Below are 19845 nucleotides of genomic sequence, written 5' to 3' on the forward strand. Positions count from 1 at the left end.
ACTCAGAGCAAAAGACCCTATGCTTAGGGAGAGATACCCTTTATTTAGTTCCCACAGCCAGCAGCTGTCCAAAAATGTAATCACACAAGAGCTCTACACCGTGTGGAGAAGGGAACAGGAGGCATGGGGTTCTAGGAGCTAGCGGCCTCCATTGCTAAATGTTTACCACAGAAAGCTGCTCCTAGTAAAGTGTGACCCTACTACAGATATAAACCTATTGTGAGTTGGGACATCTCACAAAAAGTGACGGACTGGTCTCACACACCACCTGGTGTCATGCTTCATCATCGGCCAGTCCTCGCCCTCCAAAACCTTCGTTTGATGGAGGGCGGGCATACACCTGGAGACAGGGATGCACTTCTAAACTACAGAGTGGGGGCCTGTGAAATGGATTGTGAAGTTAAAAATCATTATAGTTACCAGAAAGTAAATTTTAATGTGGCCAATAACTATATGATACTAAAAGCAAGGGACGGTGGGTAGGGTGTTTAGTGTCCGCTAACCATCTCGTGAAAGGTCGACATGTTTCTGCCTAAGCGGCCCGAGCGGGTCCAGGGCATTCACCAGGACCTAAATTAGGACTGGGGCTCCGTTCTTACCAACAGGTAGCAAGAAAGTACCACTATGCGGGTGTGGCAAAGGCCGCACTCCGCTTCCTGAAGGGCTTCCAACCGTCAAGCCTAAAGGAAAATAAGGAAGGAGTGACTTTGGGACCGACCTCGTGTGATGGGACATTTTTCATGTGGTGGTTGTGCATCTTGTAAACTAACTACCAACACGAAAGAAGTCAATATAGGCACAGAAAGACCGTGGCAATTACCTACATTCAGTAACTGCAACACTGAGAATGTGGTGTGCCTCCTAACGTGTCCATGTGGTCTCCAGTATGTTGGCATGACAACCAGGAAGGTCAGGATACGTATCAACGAACACTGCAGCACCATTAGGTGTAAAAAAACAAATACCAAACTAACACGTCATTTTCTGGTAAAACAACATAAGGACACTGATCTTCAATGGACTGTCCTCGAAGTAATGAACAAAAGTAAATTTGACCTTTCAAAAGCACTACACGTAAGGGAACAATGATGGGTCTACCGTCTACGGTCCCATGAAAAGGGCCTCAACGACGATATTCCTTGGATACAACTGGGTAGATGAATTCTCATCCTGTGCTTGTATGCCCCCCGCCTCGTGTCACCCAAGCTCTTCAGCTCAAATTCTTTCATCCCTGTGCCCTGGGACACCTCCTCGCACCGTTAACTACTGCTCCATGTCATCCCCCTGAGCAAGGATTCCTTTTTGCCTTGAGGCGAGTTTCGCGCCGCCCTGGTATTCAAGGTCTACCTTCCTGCTCTTATTCCTATTCAGGCGATCCTCATTTGGGACAGCACTCTTATTTCTTACTCATCGCGCAGAACCAGAGCATTCCCAGTCGCGCTCTCCTAAATCCCGATATCTAAAGCGTGATGGTTCCCGTAGGACGTTTGTGCTTTACATTAGGCCATTCCTTGCCTCCGGCTCCATGGGCACGAATCACAACTCTTTCACTCAGGCACTCCCACTTTTCCAAGGCAACCTCCGGACGCGCACCTCCTCCACACGTGACACACCATCATCGTGAGTGTCTAACTTTCTGCACCGCCCTCGAAAAATCACCATTGGCTATGCGCAGCAGCCATAACACGATCAGGCACTCCGCTGAACGAATTCCCCTCACATCCGCTCGGGACATCGGAGGTTTCCAAGGCAACCTTCGGACGCGCTTTCCCTCCACACGTGACACACCACCTCACGTGAGTGTCTAGCTCTCCGCAACCCTTATTTGGGCATGCATCGCTTTGAAGAATCATCATTGGCCACGCGCTGCAGCCATGACACAATCAGGCACTCCGCTGTACGCATTCTCCTCACGTCCGCTCGGGACATCGGAAACCACACACCAGGAGCCTATTTTCGGGCTCTATTATCCAGCGCTGTTTCCAATCAAGCCATGAACACACTATATATACATCGATCCCGTGGCCTCATTTAACATTCGGGAGGACCGGGAGCAACAACATAGGATTAACGTGGGATTCCAATCCTGAGACAGTAAGAGTATGAGTGTGGTGAATGTTGGTAAGGACACCTTCGGTCCTTTCCTGTGTGAGTGAGTGTGCGCTACACACGTATGTGGGAGTCCACTCTCCACACCATGCTTGATGGTCTACCCCTTTTTTCCTCCACAATGAACAGGAGATTCCCCTCCCCTCCCCCCATGTGGCAAGTAGTTGTTCCAACTTGGGTAAGACCCATGAGAGCCATTACGCTCTCATCTTTTTCGATCTGTTTGTGTACACACATAGAGTGGCACAAGTCACGTGAATAGTCACTCACCTTAAAGATTTCATGCATGTGCTGTTTTTCTTTATGTGACAATTATTATTTTTGACCCATTTCTACAGGTTTTTATATGTGTATGTTCACTCCTTCCTTATTTTCCTTTAGGCTTGAAGGTTGGAAGCCCTTCAGGGAGCGGAGTGTGCCCTTTTCCACACCTGCATAGTGGTACTTTCTTGCTACCTGTTGCTAAGAACGGAGCCCCAGTCCTAATTTAGGTCCTGATGAATGCCCTGGACCCGCTCGGGCCGCTTAGGCAGAAACATGTCGACCTTTCACGAGACGGTTAGGGGACACGAAACACCCCACCCACCGTCCCTTGCTTTTAGTATCATATAGTTATTGGCCACATTAAAATTTACTTTCTGGTAACTATAATGATTTTTAACTTCACAATCCATTTCACGGGCCCCCACTCTTTAGTTTAGAAGTGCATCCCTGTCTCCAGGTGTATGCCCGCCCTCCATCAAACGAAGGTTTTGGAGGGCGAGGACTGGCCGATGATGAAGCATGACACCAGGTGGTGTGTGAGACCAGTCCGTCACTTTTTGTGAGATGTCCCAACTCACAATAGGTTTATATCTGTAGTAGGGTCACACTTCACTAGGAGCAACAGATCTGGGAATATACCAACTCCCTCATGTTATTGCAGCTGAGTACACGTTTTTAGGAAGATTCCTTTCCCTCCTTCTAAGTTCCTCTTCGTTTATCATACCTGAGGAATTGGGGCAGGGGTATCCGTCAGATGTCTTGGAAATGGGGCCTTTGCTCTAATGGCTTTCTACATGGCTGAAATCAGAAATGGTACTCAACCGTCTCATCGTAAGGGACTGTATTCCACTTGATTATGCCCACAGAGTCCCATGGCTGAATTATATCAAACTTTGTTTTGAAAAGATGGGGAATCCTGAGATCTTTGATCCCACGATGGACATTGTGAAAGGCAATGTCGTTTGGTCTGAAAAGAAATTCAAGGCTTGGAAATCCGATGAGAGAGAATTGCGTGAATTAAACACGCAGTCTGTAAGAGACTATGGGCCATATTATCATGAACGGGCGATAAGGGGCTTGATAATATGCCCTAGAGAATTCCAATAGAAGCCCAGGTTCTGGTGGGAAGGACATCAAACCTGGGCTTCTATTGGAATTCTCTAGGGCATATTATCAAGCCCCTTATTGCCTCTTTAGCTGCATTTTCCTGCACCTAAAGCAGCGATAATGCTATGCCCGTTCTTGATAATATGGCACTATGTCTTGCTGAGATCTTCTTTCCTCACAGAGCCACATTCATTGCTTGAACTGCCTAACCACTGTTATTTTTTTCACTCGTTTTAGGTTGAATTTGATTAAACTTTCTGTTGGCCATTCCTAAGGGGATATGGAACAATTTTAATCCTGTACGAGATAAAACGACCAAGTCTCGACGATGACAATTTGCTATGTTTTGTCCTTTTTATCAGACTTTGCAGATGACTTTTATTCTCCCACTGTTGGCTAATAAGCATTTTAAACAAGTGAGACCTGCGTTGCTGTACTTACAGTTAATTACCTGATGTCCATATGAGTTTTTATTTGTCTCTTCTGTTAATTGAGGCTGTCACATTGAAGAATCAACTGCAAAGTGATTGATGTATTTTATCTTTTTATTGATGTCTTTTATGTTTTATTCTATTCCAAACTGAATAAAGCTGAATTGAATTGACAATAAATAAATGCAAGTGCCAGGATTGTGTAATTTATGTTAGACGTTATGCCAAATATTACCTCCATTGTGCTATCACAAGCATTCTAGCACTGGTATCTATATGCCAAGAATTTTCTAAAGTATGCCAGTATTTTTCCCTGGTTTCCCTATATTCCATGAATTAACTCAAGTATACTAGTACCTGTATTTTACTATTGGTGCCTTTTTCTGCTACAAATCAACCCCTGTGTGCCTGCGCCAGTATTTTGTCACAGCTCTCTGTCATGATTAGTATGGCTACAAGTATGCCAGCACCAATATTTTGCCCAAGGTATCTCTAGAAGACAATAATTATCTTCTGTAAGCCAGAGCCATTAACAAACTCACATGCGTCACCCCACATTCACGTTCACATTTACATTCACTCATTCACGCTCATTCTCTCACTCACCATGTTTTTAACCCCCATGTCACTAAATCTTACTTATTCTGACTCACTCACTTACGTTCCCTCTTAATCACACCCATTCTCACTCTGTCATACTTATTGACACTCAGACCCAGATTTACTAATGTATTACGCTGGGTTTGCATCACTTTTGTGACGCAAACCCGGCACAAAGTGTTAGGGTGGGGTTTACTATAAAAATGCAAATCAGGATTTGCTTTTAATAGTTGCGCTATGCACTGCTTTGCATTATTTTGCTCCGAGCAGCGTTCAATGGGTAGTGCATGGGAGTTGCCATGCAACTACCCATGGGTTTTGATTCAGGTTCCTAGCTACCAACACTGGTAGACAAGAATTTGTGTCAAAATCCTATGCCTTTCACAGGGCAGGTGTATCCAACTTGCATGTGTGCTGCATTGTACATCACACATACAAAGTGGGAAACGCTGCATAGTTTTTGTACTGGAACGGACATCTTTCAGTACAAAAACAATACTTCAGAGAACAAATACATCTTTGCACTCTGGCACAAGGGTCTGTGCATTTGAACATGGCTGTCAAAAGTGTGCCAAGACAGAGAGAAAGAAAATATGCAACATATTTTGATAGCTATGGCACATCCATTCTCTAAACCTGGCTCTTCGATAGAACCCCCCCTTGATGGACTGGAGCCTGCTAACCCCCCCCCCCCCAGCGCCTTGGACCCATACGGGTGAGTAGTTGCGCTTAACAAACGCCTGATTGATTGATTGATTGATTGATTGATTGATTGATTGATTGTATCCATTTGATGCACAGCAGCTCAGCAATCTTGGTTCTGCTCTGCCTTACACCAAAAAGTTGTCACTACCTGTAACAGACTCTCTCCCACTTTCACTCAGACACACATGGTTGCATATACAGACACACTTGCTCACACATACAGAATTCACCAAGTTAAACACACTCTCACCCACCAGCAAGCACACAAAATGTGTTTAAAACCATTTCTACTTCCTACAGCTGCCACGAAAGATCTCAATCTAGCTAACTTTGCTCCATTTTTTATTACACTAATAGTGAATGAAGTAATATCATTTAAAATTAGTATGAGGAAAAGAGGCAGAGGCCCGGGGTTTCAAAAGCAGTGCCAGGGTTTTCAAAGGGGCAGGTCAAGGGATGTAACTGTGACCACTGGCGACCTCTAAATGATGTCCATGATTCTTTGGCTATTAGGTTTTTTGGCCAAGAGGATTTCCAGAAGCATCTTTTATTGGCAAAGATTGGTAAAGATTATGAAGCATCTTCTTGAGTTGAGAACCAACAACTGTCTGCACTGCCCTGGAATCGAGTTGGGTTCAGTTTTTTTTTTTTTATTTGAATTGTCTTTACACTATTTCTGGAAATAACCAATTACTCGTGGTCTCCATGGTTGTGTTCTCTGATACTTGATGAGCAAATACAGAGGGTGGCGGACTTGTAAAAGATTTTTCGTAAGTGTACTTTGCAATTATCTTCCCAGATATTGATGTGTATATTGTTTAGTAGGTTGTTTTTGCTATTTGTGACTAGATTCAAGAATTGGCCTGAATCCTTGGTTTCTACCGAATTTATTAAGAGGTGCCATTATCACATTTCAAATTCTCCTTTTCTTGGGTTAAGTGTCTATAGCCTGCTTTTAGTTTTTCACAGTTCATCTGCCATTTTCCCCCAAGGTGAATTACACATTGTGCCCTCATAGGCGAACCATCAGTGTTTGTTTTTACCACTAATTCTTTTTGGGGTTCCTGATTGCTGAATCTATGTACTTGTAATCTTGATAAAATCCCTGTATCCATAAGGACCACCACAACACTGCTTCAGCTTAGGAAAGAGTTAAAGACACACCTCTTTAAAGAACACTACATCACAATGCAGTAATAATCTAATAACCTGCTATCTTTTTGTATTACTCATAGTCTGTATGTTTGTCTTTGACCCTGAATAGTGCTCCACTGCCTTTTTGGCTAGGCTAGCGCTGTACAAATACCACATGCATACATCAATAGATCCATACATCAATACAAACATACATAAATACATTCATACACACATACATACACGTGTTCTTCCTTGTATGTTCTCATGAAGAAACCTTGATGATATTACACCAGCTCATCCAGCTACCGCTTGACGCAGTGAATGTCTTTTGATATAAAGAGTGACAATTCAGCAAGTGTAGCTTTTTTCTGTTTCTACCTTCTATATATGCACTGAGTCTTAATTAATGACCTGTATCCTTTATGTTTAGCTTCAAGTTCAATCCCAGGAGGTTTCATTCCATGTGCCAGCGAACTGATTTTTCTTCAAGGTGTTTCTGATGGTGTGCTTGGTCTCCTTGGAACTACACCTTGGGAGCTGAAAGTTGGTATTGCTGGAGTGAAAGCCAGCAAAATAAACACAAGCCAGAGCAGAGATCAATACTGAAACTAGTTATTTTCTAGGAGACCATATTGCACTTTTCTTGTCTTTGAATTGGGAGCAATGCGAAAGGGTTGCCGCAACCCATGTCACCTAGGTTTTTCATAATCCTCACTGTCAGCACTCCATTTACCACATTAAGCTTTGAAATCTATGTGTATAGTAGTGAGATTCACAGTTTTCACTATTGTTATTTGGGATTCTTGAAAAGACAAAATATTTTCTTCAGATTGCTAAGGTGTTTCAAGAGGTGCATATATGTTATAGACAATAATGTTGGCTTGGGAGAAAGTCTTTATTAAAACTGTTCGAGCCAGGGGTGTGGCCAAGCAGCGGACCCTGATGGCCGCCTAACTCTTCTGCTCCGTAACCTGTATCTCCTCTACGATTATCCGTTACCATAATCCGACTCCCAAAAGAAGCAAACCGCGGCGGAAGGTGTGCGGAAATAACATTAAAGAGTCCCACACTCTATCATCCATCTTTGCCTTTACTGCGAGCCCCGTTCATATTGGGCCGGCAGCAAACTTGGAGCCGGGGCCTAAAGTACCCCGTGTGGCCGAAGGAGGGACGGGAGAGGGCGGATCGCCGCAGTGGCGAGACCCGGGGTCGACTCTACGGTCCACAACAGAACCATCGCAAGGAGGGGCTGCGCCCAGCGGCCCCCACCAACGACGCAATAGCAGACGGAGGGGTCTAAAAGTTGCAGAGACGTGGGGCAGGTGTAGGGGGCCTTGACAAACGTCGAGGCTTCACCAAAAAGAAATAAACGGCAGCAGAAGGTGTGTGGAACGGCAATAGTCTCCCGGGTTCTAACATCTGTGTTTACCTACGCTGCAAACTCAGCTCATATTGGGCCTTTAGCAACCTGGGAGTTGGGGCCTCCAGTGCCGTGTGTGGCCGAAAGAGGGACCACGGAGGGAGGATCGGCGCGGCGGCGTAACTCGGGGTCGTTTCCTCTGCCCACAACAGACACATTGCGGAGCGGCGCTTAGCGGCCCTCGCAGCCGGCGCCACAGCAGGTGGAGGGGCCCACTGGTGGCAGAGACGTGGAGCAAGTGGAGGGGGCACTTGCAGTATTGATGGGGGTCTGGAGCTACCATAGCGCGCCAGACGAGCCGGTAAGAAATAAAGGACATAACTGTGGGGATACCCACTGAGGGTTGTTGTCCCCCCTCCTTCCCCCACGATATCACCCCTGTGATCATAGAGCTAAAAGGGTGTGATGTGGCAGAGGCAATCCTCCTTGCCTACAGTAGCCCTGTACCAGCCTTGAGGACCCCACAGTGATTAACTTGAGCGGGACAAGAGACTCCCTGGGCCTCCTGCACTATGCCCTACGCCCTCACATAGGTACGCCGAGCTAGATATTGATTACTAATCCTAACAGCTACTTGTGTCCAAAATGAAAGAGAGCGCCTGCTGTCCTGAGAACCCCTTTGCCCGGCGGACCCACCGTTTTTTGACTCCCATAACCTGCCCCATAAACACTGGCTCTCGCACCCCGGAGGTGTATAGAAACTGAGTTGCGCTATCTTGGGCCCAAGTGGACGCAGCCATGGACAGGGCCAAAACTACCTGGTCAAAAGGCTCAAAGAATGTTTAGACCAACAAATTTGACCGCTACACCCTTCCCAAGGACTCGCCACAGGAGCCTGTGGGGCATACACCAATGACTGCCCCAATAGGTGAAAATCCAGAATTGACTCTCAAAGACGTCATTTGCTGAATTCAAACTAGATGACTCTGAAGGGCGGCTTCGGCGGCATAACCTACGTATACTGGGAGTGCCAGAGAAGGTGGAGGGGCAGGCAGCGGATCTATTCGTAGAGGACCTCATCCTTAAACACCTGCAGCCCAAAGGCCTTAGCAAATTTGTTGTCATCGAGAGGGCACACAGGGTTCCAGGGGGGCACCCAAGGCCAGGGGACCCCTGCGCCCGATGTTGGCAAGAGTCCTAAATTTCAGGGACAGGGATGCAATCCTTCAGACCGCCAGAACAGCACCACCACTCCGCTTGGACAACGCCGTGATCACCTTCTTCCCAGACTTCCCTCAAATAGTGCAGAAACAGAGACAATCCTTCCTGATGGTGAAGAAGAAACTCAGGGAGAGGGGTTTTAAATATGCGATGCTGTTCGCGGGCAGGCCTTCGGGTGGAGGCTGAGGGGCGAGCCTGGTTCTTCGAACACCCAGAGGCGGCGTCAGACTGGCTCGAGAGCCAGACAGACCGACTCAACAGCAATTCCAATGGCAGCTACGACCCGGCCTCCTAACCACGGGACTGATGAGGCGTGGAATGACGATATGACACCTGTGAACATACATGGGGCACTGGAACTAAGATGGGGTCCAATGGTGGTTGCTGGTCGTCGGTGGACCTCTCCTGAGCCCGCCACCTGATGCCTTTGGGAATGACTCTCTTTTTGGAGACAATATTACAAAAACTTGGGAGGGGGGAGCAGGAGAACGCGACAATACGCCCCACACTCTTCAACATTTAGTTACTCAATAGGGCGACAGGCACTCTGCAAGTTGTCAATGGGCAGTTCTACGCCTACAGTGCAGGGAAGCAGGGAGGGGGGTTGGTGAGTTGGGGTTTGTTTTTGGTTTAAGGTTGTGGTTTTTTCATCGACAGTCCATATTGACCTCGCAGTGGAGGGCATAGACTCCTATCTTATATTTAATGTGTGCGCAGTGGGGCAAGAGTGTTAAAATATTAAGTTGGAATGTTAACCGGCTTGGGTACTAGATTAAACGTAGTGTTGTTCTCCAATATATTAGAAGACATGCACCCGATATTGTTATGCTCCAAGAAAGACACTTGGTAGGGAACTCATGTAAGGCGATGTGCAGATGGGGCTACACAATGATCGGCCACGCTGGCTTCACATCCAGTTCGCGAGGTGTAGGTATTATGATGAAAAATAATTTCCTCTCACCGTGAACTCCACTTGGACCGATGCTCGGGCAGATATATTGGGGTCATGGGTACATGGGAGGGACAGACCATTACGCTTATGTTGATCTACGTTTCGCCAGTGCTGTTTTACTAGCGCTACCGGATGGGTTGCTAGTTGCTAGTGCTTGGAGGTGACTTCAACTCCGTAGTTTCAGGCACATTAGATCGCCACCCCCCCCGCCCCGGGCAATAGGACAACCGTCACGCTGGCTGCCGGATTTCCTGGAGGCCATGGGACTTGTTGATGGGTGGAGAACGTACAACCCAGATAAAATACACCATAGGTTCCACTCTGGCGCACACCATAGCCTTTCCCGCCTTGACCACATTATAGTCCCCGCACCACAAATAACGTATATCCACGACATTAGGCATTTGGCTAGGGGCATCTCCGACCACTCCCCCCCCCTATGGGTACATATCGTTTTCAGCCAAACGCAGGTGGGGAGAATTGCCCCCATCAACCCGTGGTATCTGCGGGACCCAAAAATTCACAAAGACCTTATCAAATCCATGGATGACTATTTCTGGGAAAATGAGGGAACGGTGGACTCTCCTCAAACACTATGGGAAGCCTTTAAACAGTAATCCGGGGTCAAGCCCTGTTCTTAATATCTGGGACAAAGAGGGATAGACACAAAGACATCTCAGATGCTGAGGCAGAGATTTACCGACTAGAACAAGAACTAGAAACCGACATTACACCTGAGGCGCTCCACTCACTCTGCCTTAAACAAGATAGCTATAGGGCACTAGTGACCGATAAAGCCAGAACTCTGGGGAGGGACTAGATGGGCAGGATTTATGATCTGGGTGATAAGGCAGGGAAACTCATAGCCTGGCTTGACAAAAAAGAGCAGGCTAGCAGACTGGTCCCTGAGCTTATAGGTGCAGAGATGACTCCCATAACGGACCCTCAGGCCATTGTCAACCAATTTGCGCTGGTCCCCTGATTGGGAAGTTCGTATTTCCCTTTATGCGGATGACATACTGCTGTACCTTGCCCCCCCCAAGAAGTCTCTGATTGCGGTCCTGAACATCCTGGCTATATTTGGCAGATACTCTGAGTTCAGTGTAAATTGTCAGAAATCCCTCCTTTATGCCCTCCGGGGAGACACGCCCCTGCCACCGCGAAATTGCACCATACGAACTACTATGGAAGGTTTTAAATATTTGGGAATATTCATCTCCCTAGATAAGACACTCCGTTATAATCGTAACCTTGTGCCACCACTGCAGAGGCTCAAAAGAGACATCACTATTTGGAAGATGCTTCCCCTTTCGAGGTTGGGCAAAACAGCTCTATTTAAAATGATGTCGCTACCCCGATTTCTATATACATTGCAGAACTCATCTGATCCTGTTCCAAGCTCGTATTTTAGAGAAATTGAAGGGCTCCAGCGGGATCTGTTGTGGGATGGGAAGCCACACATCGCACTACACAAACTCACACTCAATTGGTATGATGGGGGCATCAGACTACCAGACATCAGGAAATATTATTGGGCAGCACACCTTGCTGCTATCAACCATAGTACATATGGACGACCTGATGACCCCGAATATAACATGGATAGGTGGCTCCTCCCCGGGGGGACATACAACAGAGTGCTCTATTCCAAACCAGGTAGATATCCACTTATGAGTCCTACTAAACATTCTGCCGATGTCTGGCATGCAGCCAACAGATCGCTGGGATGGGTGCAGAAACCTACACTGGCAACTCTGTTGTGGGACTCACAAATGCTGGGTGACTTATGGAGATCAAAGGGATTTGACAAATGGGAACTAATTGGGATCTCACGTATCAGGGACCAATGGTACAAGGGCGAGATGAAATCCTTCACCACACTTCAACAACAACACAAGTTAGCGAACTCGGAACGTTTCCGCTATGCAAAAGCCAGTCATGCACTTCACTCGCTTCTTCCAATGGGATCCTCCCCTTCTGAAGCCTTCCCCCTGGAGGACAGGATACTTGATGGTCATCTACCCGAAAAAACCATACCATTAATATATAAAAAACTGATAAACAACATGGAACACCCCCTCCACGCACTACGGGAAAAATGGATGAGTGATGGCATTGAAATGGACGATAAAGAGTGGCAGGAAGCAGTGTCCTCCCCGAAAATAGTCGCAATCCCAGCACACCTTAGATTGGTTCAACTCAAAATCCTCCACAGAGTCTATGTCACGAGGCCTCGACTGCTGCATATGGGAGACTCCGAGGGAGAGGACTGTAGAAGAGGGTGCAATCAGATAGGCACATTTATCCATATAATTTGGGACTGCAAACATATCCAATCCTACTGGCGACAGATACATGAGGTACTTAGTGAAGTGCTAGCAGTCCCTCTCCATCTGGAGGCTCGTAGACGCCTCCTAAACATCTGGGAACCCACAGACCTAAATAATCATCAAATGCAGTGGGTCACCCTTGGGCTAATGGTAGCCAAAAGGAATATTGCACAGCTCTGGGGAGCGGCACATGCACCCACAATTGTAGACTGGGAAAAAGGCCTCGACTGGTGCATGTACAGAAAAAAGACAGTGTATATAGCCCCCGGTTGCCCCAGAAAATGGTCCAAAATTTGGAACCCCTGTCTTACCAGGGAGATATCTGTAACCCGCCCGTAGCATCGAACACAATGATGCCCCTACTCCGTAGCATCCAATGAAAAGTAATATTGTATTTGTGATCGATGTCTGTCTCCACTGTATACACACATGCTATATCCTTTGTACTGTACATTTTATGTTGATGATTGTTAATAAAAAGAATTATAAAAAAAAAAACTGCTTGAGCGAAATTGGCAGTGAGCTCCAAGGAGATGAATTCCATTCAAAGGTCCATACTGCAGCAAATCAGAAGTCCTACTTTGTTCCCCCTGCATCCGTTTGGGACTGCTTTTAAGGCATGTCTGATGGGGTTATTAGGTAGCCAAGGGCCATGATTCCTCTATAGCTATGATTGAGCAGACAGTCAGTGAAGTTTGGATCTCCCAGTTAGCTTGAAGGGGTGGGCTGTAAGCTCTGCTCCACAGGTGGAGGTTGCGGAGTTTGTCCTAGTCTAAATGCATTTTGCTGGACCCTTTCATTGTATCTCTTCGGGACAGGCTCGGCTTTCAAGCAGTTTGACTTGCTCACTCCTTGCCATCCTTGCTGTTGAGGGTTGGCTGCACTTCCCACATGAATCCGAGCCGGAGGCTTCTCAGCGCAGTGTGCAGCAGGATGGCAGAGGAAGCTAAGAGACTGGGGGGCTGAGCGGTCGTGGATAACCACATAAAAGTAACCATCCTGTGAAAGTATGTTATGAATGCATCCATAACGTGTTGATCAGTATAAATACTTGGAAGCTGGAAGAAACTAGGGGCCATATGTATGACCATGACAATTTGCGACTTGCAAATTGGGCTCGATTGCGAGTCGCAATTAGCGAGTCGCAAATTACCATGTACAACAGTGTCTGAGACACTGTTTGCGATTCCCAATGGGGTCGCAAATTGCATGCCTCATCAATATTCATGAGGCAATCACAATTTGCAACCCTATTGAGATTAGCTTGCCCTCCCAGGGATGGTGGCCTGCTGGGATCCGCAGACCTCTATGTCTGGGACTGCTTTTAAATAAAGCAGTTGTTTATAAATGTAGCCTGTTTTCAGGATATATTTAAAAAAAGAAAAACAAAACGTTTCATTCTTTTAAGGACAGGTCCCTGGGAGCACTTCCTGCCTCCAATGCATTCACAAAGGAGAAGGGGTCCCCTGGGGACCCTTCCCTTTTGCGAGTGCTTTACCACTGTCTTGAAGAGGGCGATAAATTGCGAATGTTTTGCAACCGCAATTGCAGTCACAAAACATTCTTACATGGGGTAGCGACTTCCTATTAGGAATGAACACCGTTGGAAGGCCTCTTCCTAATAGCAAGTCGTAAATCCTATTTAGCGAGTCACAAATAAATTGCGACTCGCTAAATAGGGTTTGTACCCGACCCAATAGTATTTTGCATAGCGTAAACGGGCCACAAACCCGTTTGCACATGCAAAATAGGATCGTACATCTGGCCCTAGATGTAGTATCTTATGTACACGTGGGAGGCATGAGTTTCAATGGTCGGTAGAGGCAGTAACAGCCCAGGGGGTTGAACTATCCAAACCAACAGCACCATGTGGGATGCACACAGTTTAGACTATGGGATTAGCTGCACCCGCTGCACAGAAACAATCACATGATGCAGCCTGGGGTCAGCAACCCCAACACTTGTGACTGATTGAATCCCAGGGTTTAATAACACAATCTGACCTTATGTAATGGTATCTGGTGCTGCTGAGGTAAAGCGCTCTGCTGCAAGATCACGCCAGATAAAACTACAAAAAAATGCATGCGCAGTGTGGAGTTGTAAGATATCGCCTTTTAGCAACCTGTGTCATGTTCCGTGGAGTGGTCCCAGAGTTGGCACACACAGGCACTGTGATGTGCAGTCACGTGCTCTCCGAGCAGCACACACCAGTACCTCGTCATAGAAGACAGAGAAGGACAGTTGTGCCTGCTCCTCAGAGAGCGCAGGCATTTACCGACGCAAGGGATAAGTTCTTGGCAGAACGTAATCACTATCAGATTGAGACACCTGCTTTCAATACTTTCACCTACTCAACTGAGAAATACACCACCCTTCTCCACCTCGAATCTAGGATCGAGTCTGCTATCGGCATGCAGCTGCAAAACGGTACGTCAACATCACATTCAGATAAAACGGTACTACCATCAGCTGACATGAATCGTGATGTGCATCAAAATGAAATGAGAACTTCTGCCATCCTCAAGGACTCCTGCAGCTGCTCATCTGGTGCCATTAGCATCAACGTGGGGGCGGCTCATCAGTATGCAGAGGGGAATAACTCTCAGCCATACCCCTGGCCTTTAATATACTTGCCATGTATGCACAGAATACAGCACGCTGAGTGCCCACACGTTGGAGCACAAGGCACTCCATTGACCTCTGAGCAATTATAGAGTAGGACAAACACACTGATGATACAAAAACACCAGTGGGTACAGAGGTATGTCGCATATCGGAAGGCAGGCACAGAATACAGTGCAGCAGGCATCTCTGAACTTTAAAAAAAAAACTTTTTGTAATTGAATGTTAATCGCACCAACAATTACAGATGAGCAGTCTATCGCAATGGTGGAGACAATCACTTTTAAGAATAATATCTCAATACATTTTCAGCTCAATTCCACCATCTACTGGCAACATGTAATGTAGAATGACTCTTACTTCACACAGTCAATATTTTACAAGCAAGGCGTCCACTCAGTTCAATCTCCCTGGTATAAGCTTTTCAATAATAGGTGGAATTCCAGGGAATCTGATGGAGTTTTGATGTAACTCCGCTGAATCCCACTGAGTGAAACTCTACGAGTTCCGTCCAGCCGTACTAGAAATCAGAGACATAATTTGTGTTGCCTCTCTGTCCTATTGTACAATAGGGTGGGGTGCACTGTCTTTAAAAAGTAAGACATATGTTTTTAGGTTATAAATGTCCTGGTAGTGGAAAAACTCCTACATTCATTTATCACTACTGTAAGGCCTACCTTTATGATAGGATGACATTGAGTTACAGTATTACATCTAATAAGTGTTTATTTCTTATTGGGAGCAGGTAGAATTATCATTTTTGGACTCATGAATTGTAATTTAAAATCCTTTCAAATGGCAAAGTTGGTTTTTAGATTACAATTTCGAAAATGTAACTTTTAGAAAATTGCCATTTTCCTACCCAAAACTTTCTGAGGAATTTCCAGCTGCCTGGGCCTGTTATTGCTCCCCCATCAGGAATGCGAAATAGGTCCAGGCAGTTAACAATAGCATCTGGGTGTAGGTGGTAGTTGGCCATCGTGCCAGGATTCCTGGGGCAGAGCTGTTGCCTGCCCCACTTATATTTCAAAACACTTGCCACCAGCACAAACACAGGAAACTGGCAGTAGTTGGTCCCCACTTACTTCTTGGAGCCTTGGTAAGGGAAGGGACTTTACAGAATCAGATATCGGGAGTTGTCTAGAAGATTCCTCCACTTCAAAGGCTAGCATCACGTATCAATATTGGACCCTCGTTGCAGCTCTTCAGTGCACCCCTGGACCTGCAGACATTACTGAAAGACTGTCTTGCTGCCCAGAGGAATACCCTGCTGACTGAGGTCTGACTTGTTGCCCAGAAGACTGCCTTGCTACCTGAGGCCTACCTTGCTCCTCAGAGGACTGCCCTGCTTTTACCAGAGGAGTACCCTGCTGCTTGAGGCTTGTCTTGTTCCCCAGAGTACTGCCCTGCTGCTTGAGGTCTGGCCTGCTCTCTGTGAATGAAGGCTGGACCTGCTTCCTTCTTCCCAGGCTACCTGTATGACTCCAAGGGTCAGTTGACTGACATTCTGTTTTGAACTACAGCAACACAAAAGCTCCAGAGGCTCCCCTGCAACGGCCCAGCTGACGTACTGCGACTGGACCTGCCTAGACCTGCCTGAGCCCTGCTGGTCTCTGCTAATGTGAGCCCCTGAACCCCAAGAGGTGCCTCCCAGGTCCAAGGCCCTTGGCTGGCAACGGAGTGTAACCCTGAATTTCTGGACTTTTGGTGCAGGACTTTGAAACAGTAACTTTTACAGCTGGACTAACCTGGTACCACGCTCCATAGCGTTCGACCCGAACTTTTTGACTTTTCCCTGGTCTATCAAGACCAGATGACTGCGAGTGGCACTTTGTGCTTTTAGATATTATACCTACCTGAAGCTTTGATTTTTGTCATTTTGGTCTCAGTTTATTTTTTGAAATGTATTCTATTTTTCTAAATTAGTTTGGGATTGTTCCTGTGTTTTCACTTGTAACTGTTTGTGGATGCATATATTCTTTACATAGTGCCTCTAAATTAAGCCTGACTGCTTTTGTGCCAAGCTACCAGAATGTTAAGCACAGCTTAAATTTGTGACATTTGTGGTTCACCCTGACAAGGATTGTTCTTGATACTGGAGTAGGGTTTTCATCCCCTCAATCAATAACCCAATTCTGAACACCTTTGATATTCCAGGAGATCTAAGACCATCATTTGCAAACTATATGTAATATCCTGTATATGTATTTATGCTTCTTCCCTGTTGTTTTGGCCTCAGGTGCTCAGCCAGTGTGCATGTACTGTGTGGAATGCTGGAGTGGTAATGATGAATGGAATGTTTGGATGCCGGTGAGGTGTGAGAGTTCTAGTAAGGTCTGAGCAGCAGACAGGTTGACCCTGGTGGGGCTGCTCTCTATGGATTTACCAACCTGCAACTAAGACTAAATAAATCATCATAAACTACACTCTGCTACCAGACTTTCATTGCTACACTATTCCTTTAACCAAATAGGGTGGTTCTGGTGTTACTAGTACAGGTGGCTATGTTTTCCCGGTGCTGTTTACCAGGCATCCGATGATGGGGGCTGGTGAATGGAGCTGCGTGTAAACCGGACTAACCAGTGTAGCAGTTGTTGAACCTTAATTCTTCATTTTGCTCTCCAAACCTGAACCTCAACTCTCACAACTTCCTCCAGTGATGGGCTCACTGACCTGCCTGCAACCGCTGCAGATTCCGATGATCCAACTGACTTTGTTCATCGTGCCATGGCTCTGCTCAGTTGTGCTCTGTTTCAGTCTTGCCAGGTGGCCAGTGGGGCTCCATAAAGTTCCAAATGAGTGTTAAGGGCAAACATGAGGGTGCACATGTGGATATATATGAGCACTATATACTCTAGGCCAGTAGGACCTGTGTAGTGAATGAAGCTTAGTGATAAGGGGACTAAGGGATTATTGGCAATACTGAGGCGGTTCATTTTTGCTAGTATTTTTGCTGACAAACAACATCTTTCCAATGCATATCAAGCACTCGAATTAGTGCCCAACAGACAGACACCTTATGGTTAGGTGTCAGGGGACACTAATCACACCCATATTCCTGTACATTTCTTCACTCTCGCAACTACTGGAGTTTGTGAGGAAATACACATTGAAACAAATGTCATAGCGCGTGCTGCATAATCCAGAAGGAAGGAAAAATGGCTGGGCAAGGGAGCCTGAGCTAGGACTTTTAGAAATAACAAATGCAACTAGCAACAAAGTGCACGAGGACAGCTTGGGAGCCTTAACAGAACGGACGCTACAAATTAAGCTAAATTAGAGACTAAGACCCAGATGTATCATACTTTCACGCAGCACAACACAGAAAGCTATGTTGCTGCTCTGCGTGAAAGGGCAGGAATGCACAGTTTTTAACATTATACTGCGCATTCCTGTCCTTTCCTTGTGCTGGAGCACAATATGTTGCCCTGCGCCAATGCAGGCACCCTTGCATCATGGTGCAAGGGTACCTGCGTTGTAGACAGGATGTTTTTTGTGCAGGAAGGGACACTTTTCAACAAAAACACAATTCTCAGAGGCATTCTTTTTTAATGTGTGCTGCAGGATGCAACACACATAGAAACAGGAAACACCGAGGAGAAATAGAGATATTTCTCCTCGTTATTCCTCCCCTGGGAAGGAGTATCATTTTGACACATTCCCAGGTCTACAACTAATGGTAAATCTAGGATTGCAACAAAATCCATGGTTCAATGCTTGGGAACACAAACGCTCCACTCATGAAATGCTTCCCTGGGGCAGAGTAATGCAAAGCAGCAATTTGTGCTGCTTTGCATTGCTCTAGATTTATCAAGCCATGCAGGGCCACGTAAGGTGGGCTTGCGTAGCTTGATAAATCTGACTTGAGTGTTGCATCGCCCTTGTGCCTCCTTGCGTGGTGCGAGGGTGACACAACACTATGATAAATGTGGGCCTTAATACTAGATAAACTGTATACAGTACAATAATCTGGGCACCTACTGAGTGGTAATCTATTGGAGATAAAATAAAATATGACAAATTTGTATGAGTAAGTTCTCACTTACTGACAAAGTTGAATTGCAGGCATGGCTCTCGTCCACCATGGTTGCTGGGTTGTCCCTGATGCCATGCCTGGAAGTCCCACGGAGAACCATCCGTCCACATGAAGGTCCTATCCTGCAGACAAAGGAGATTGAAAATACACAGTGACTGTAATCAGATAGAAACGTGTACTTGTTTTTTAATCTCCCTAAAGCAGACCTGTGTGCAGTTACATTGTCAAAAGTTAATGAAGCAACATGAGCCTATTGGCTGTTCATAACAATAAAATGTATCCTAATGTGGCCCCAGTTTCCTAGTTCAAGGCTCAACAGTTTCACCGAATGTTGGGAATCTGGTTCTACTTAGCAGCAAAGTCACAACCTGCGTTCTAACCTGACAAAAACTATGCTGTACTCAGACAGAGAGGTCAATGTTTATATGTTACAGATAAAAGGCTTGCACTTCTGCCAATGTCGCTACATAAGTGAGTATTTTGGAGTGAAATGGAAGATGGAGACGAGATTTGGAGGCAAGGCAATGGGAATAAAATAGAGATAAGGGCTGGAAGTGCTGAAATCACCAAAAACGTAGGATTTTCTACTATTAAGTGCAAATGACTGGAAAAAATTCCAAGAATTGACAGCCTTCTAAAGAAAAAGTGGTTCTGTCAGGAAGCTCAACTGATTTGCACAAGGTATTAGATAAATTAAAGGAAATATGTCCTAGTCATATATCCAAGTAACACACCAAGAAGAACAACTTTTTTATGTGAAAAAATGAATTTCTTTACTTTATATTTATATATATATGCAAATCAATTAAATGGCTCTCTGTGACATAAACACATAAGGCGAAGAAACAAATGACTACGGTGTACAATTAGTGATTGGTAGTGATACGTGACATAGTGTAATGTAAATTGTAATGTAAATTGATACTTGTATAGCGCACTACTAACCCGCAAGGGTCTCAAGGCGCTTGTAC

The 19845-nt window shown here is 45.8% G+C and overlaps 1 protein-coding gene across 1 annotated transcript in view; it reads right to left on the reverse strand.

Annotated features, from left to right (window-relative positions):
• LOC146831258 (lectin-like) overlaps window positions 1-19845 on the reverse strand; it is a 181767-nt gene that overhangs the window by 38034 nt on the left and 123888 nt on the right. The window contains exon 5 of the mRNA XM_085604121.1: window positions 18885-18996. Coding sequence (XP_085460247.1) covers window positions 18885-18996 — 112 coding nt within the window. The remainder of the gene's footprint in view (window positions 1-18884; window positions 18997-19845) is intronic.

The sequence above is a fragment of the Triturus cristatus genome, chromosome 5_1 (genome assembly GCF_964204655.1).
Source record: "Triturus cristatus chromosome 5_1, aTriCri1.1, whole genome shotgun sequence".
Lineage (NCBI taxonomy): Eukaryota > Metazoa > Chordata > Amphibia > Caudata > Salamandridae > Triturus > Triturus cristatus.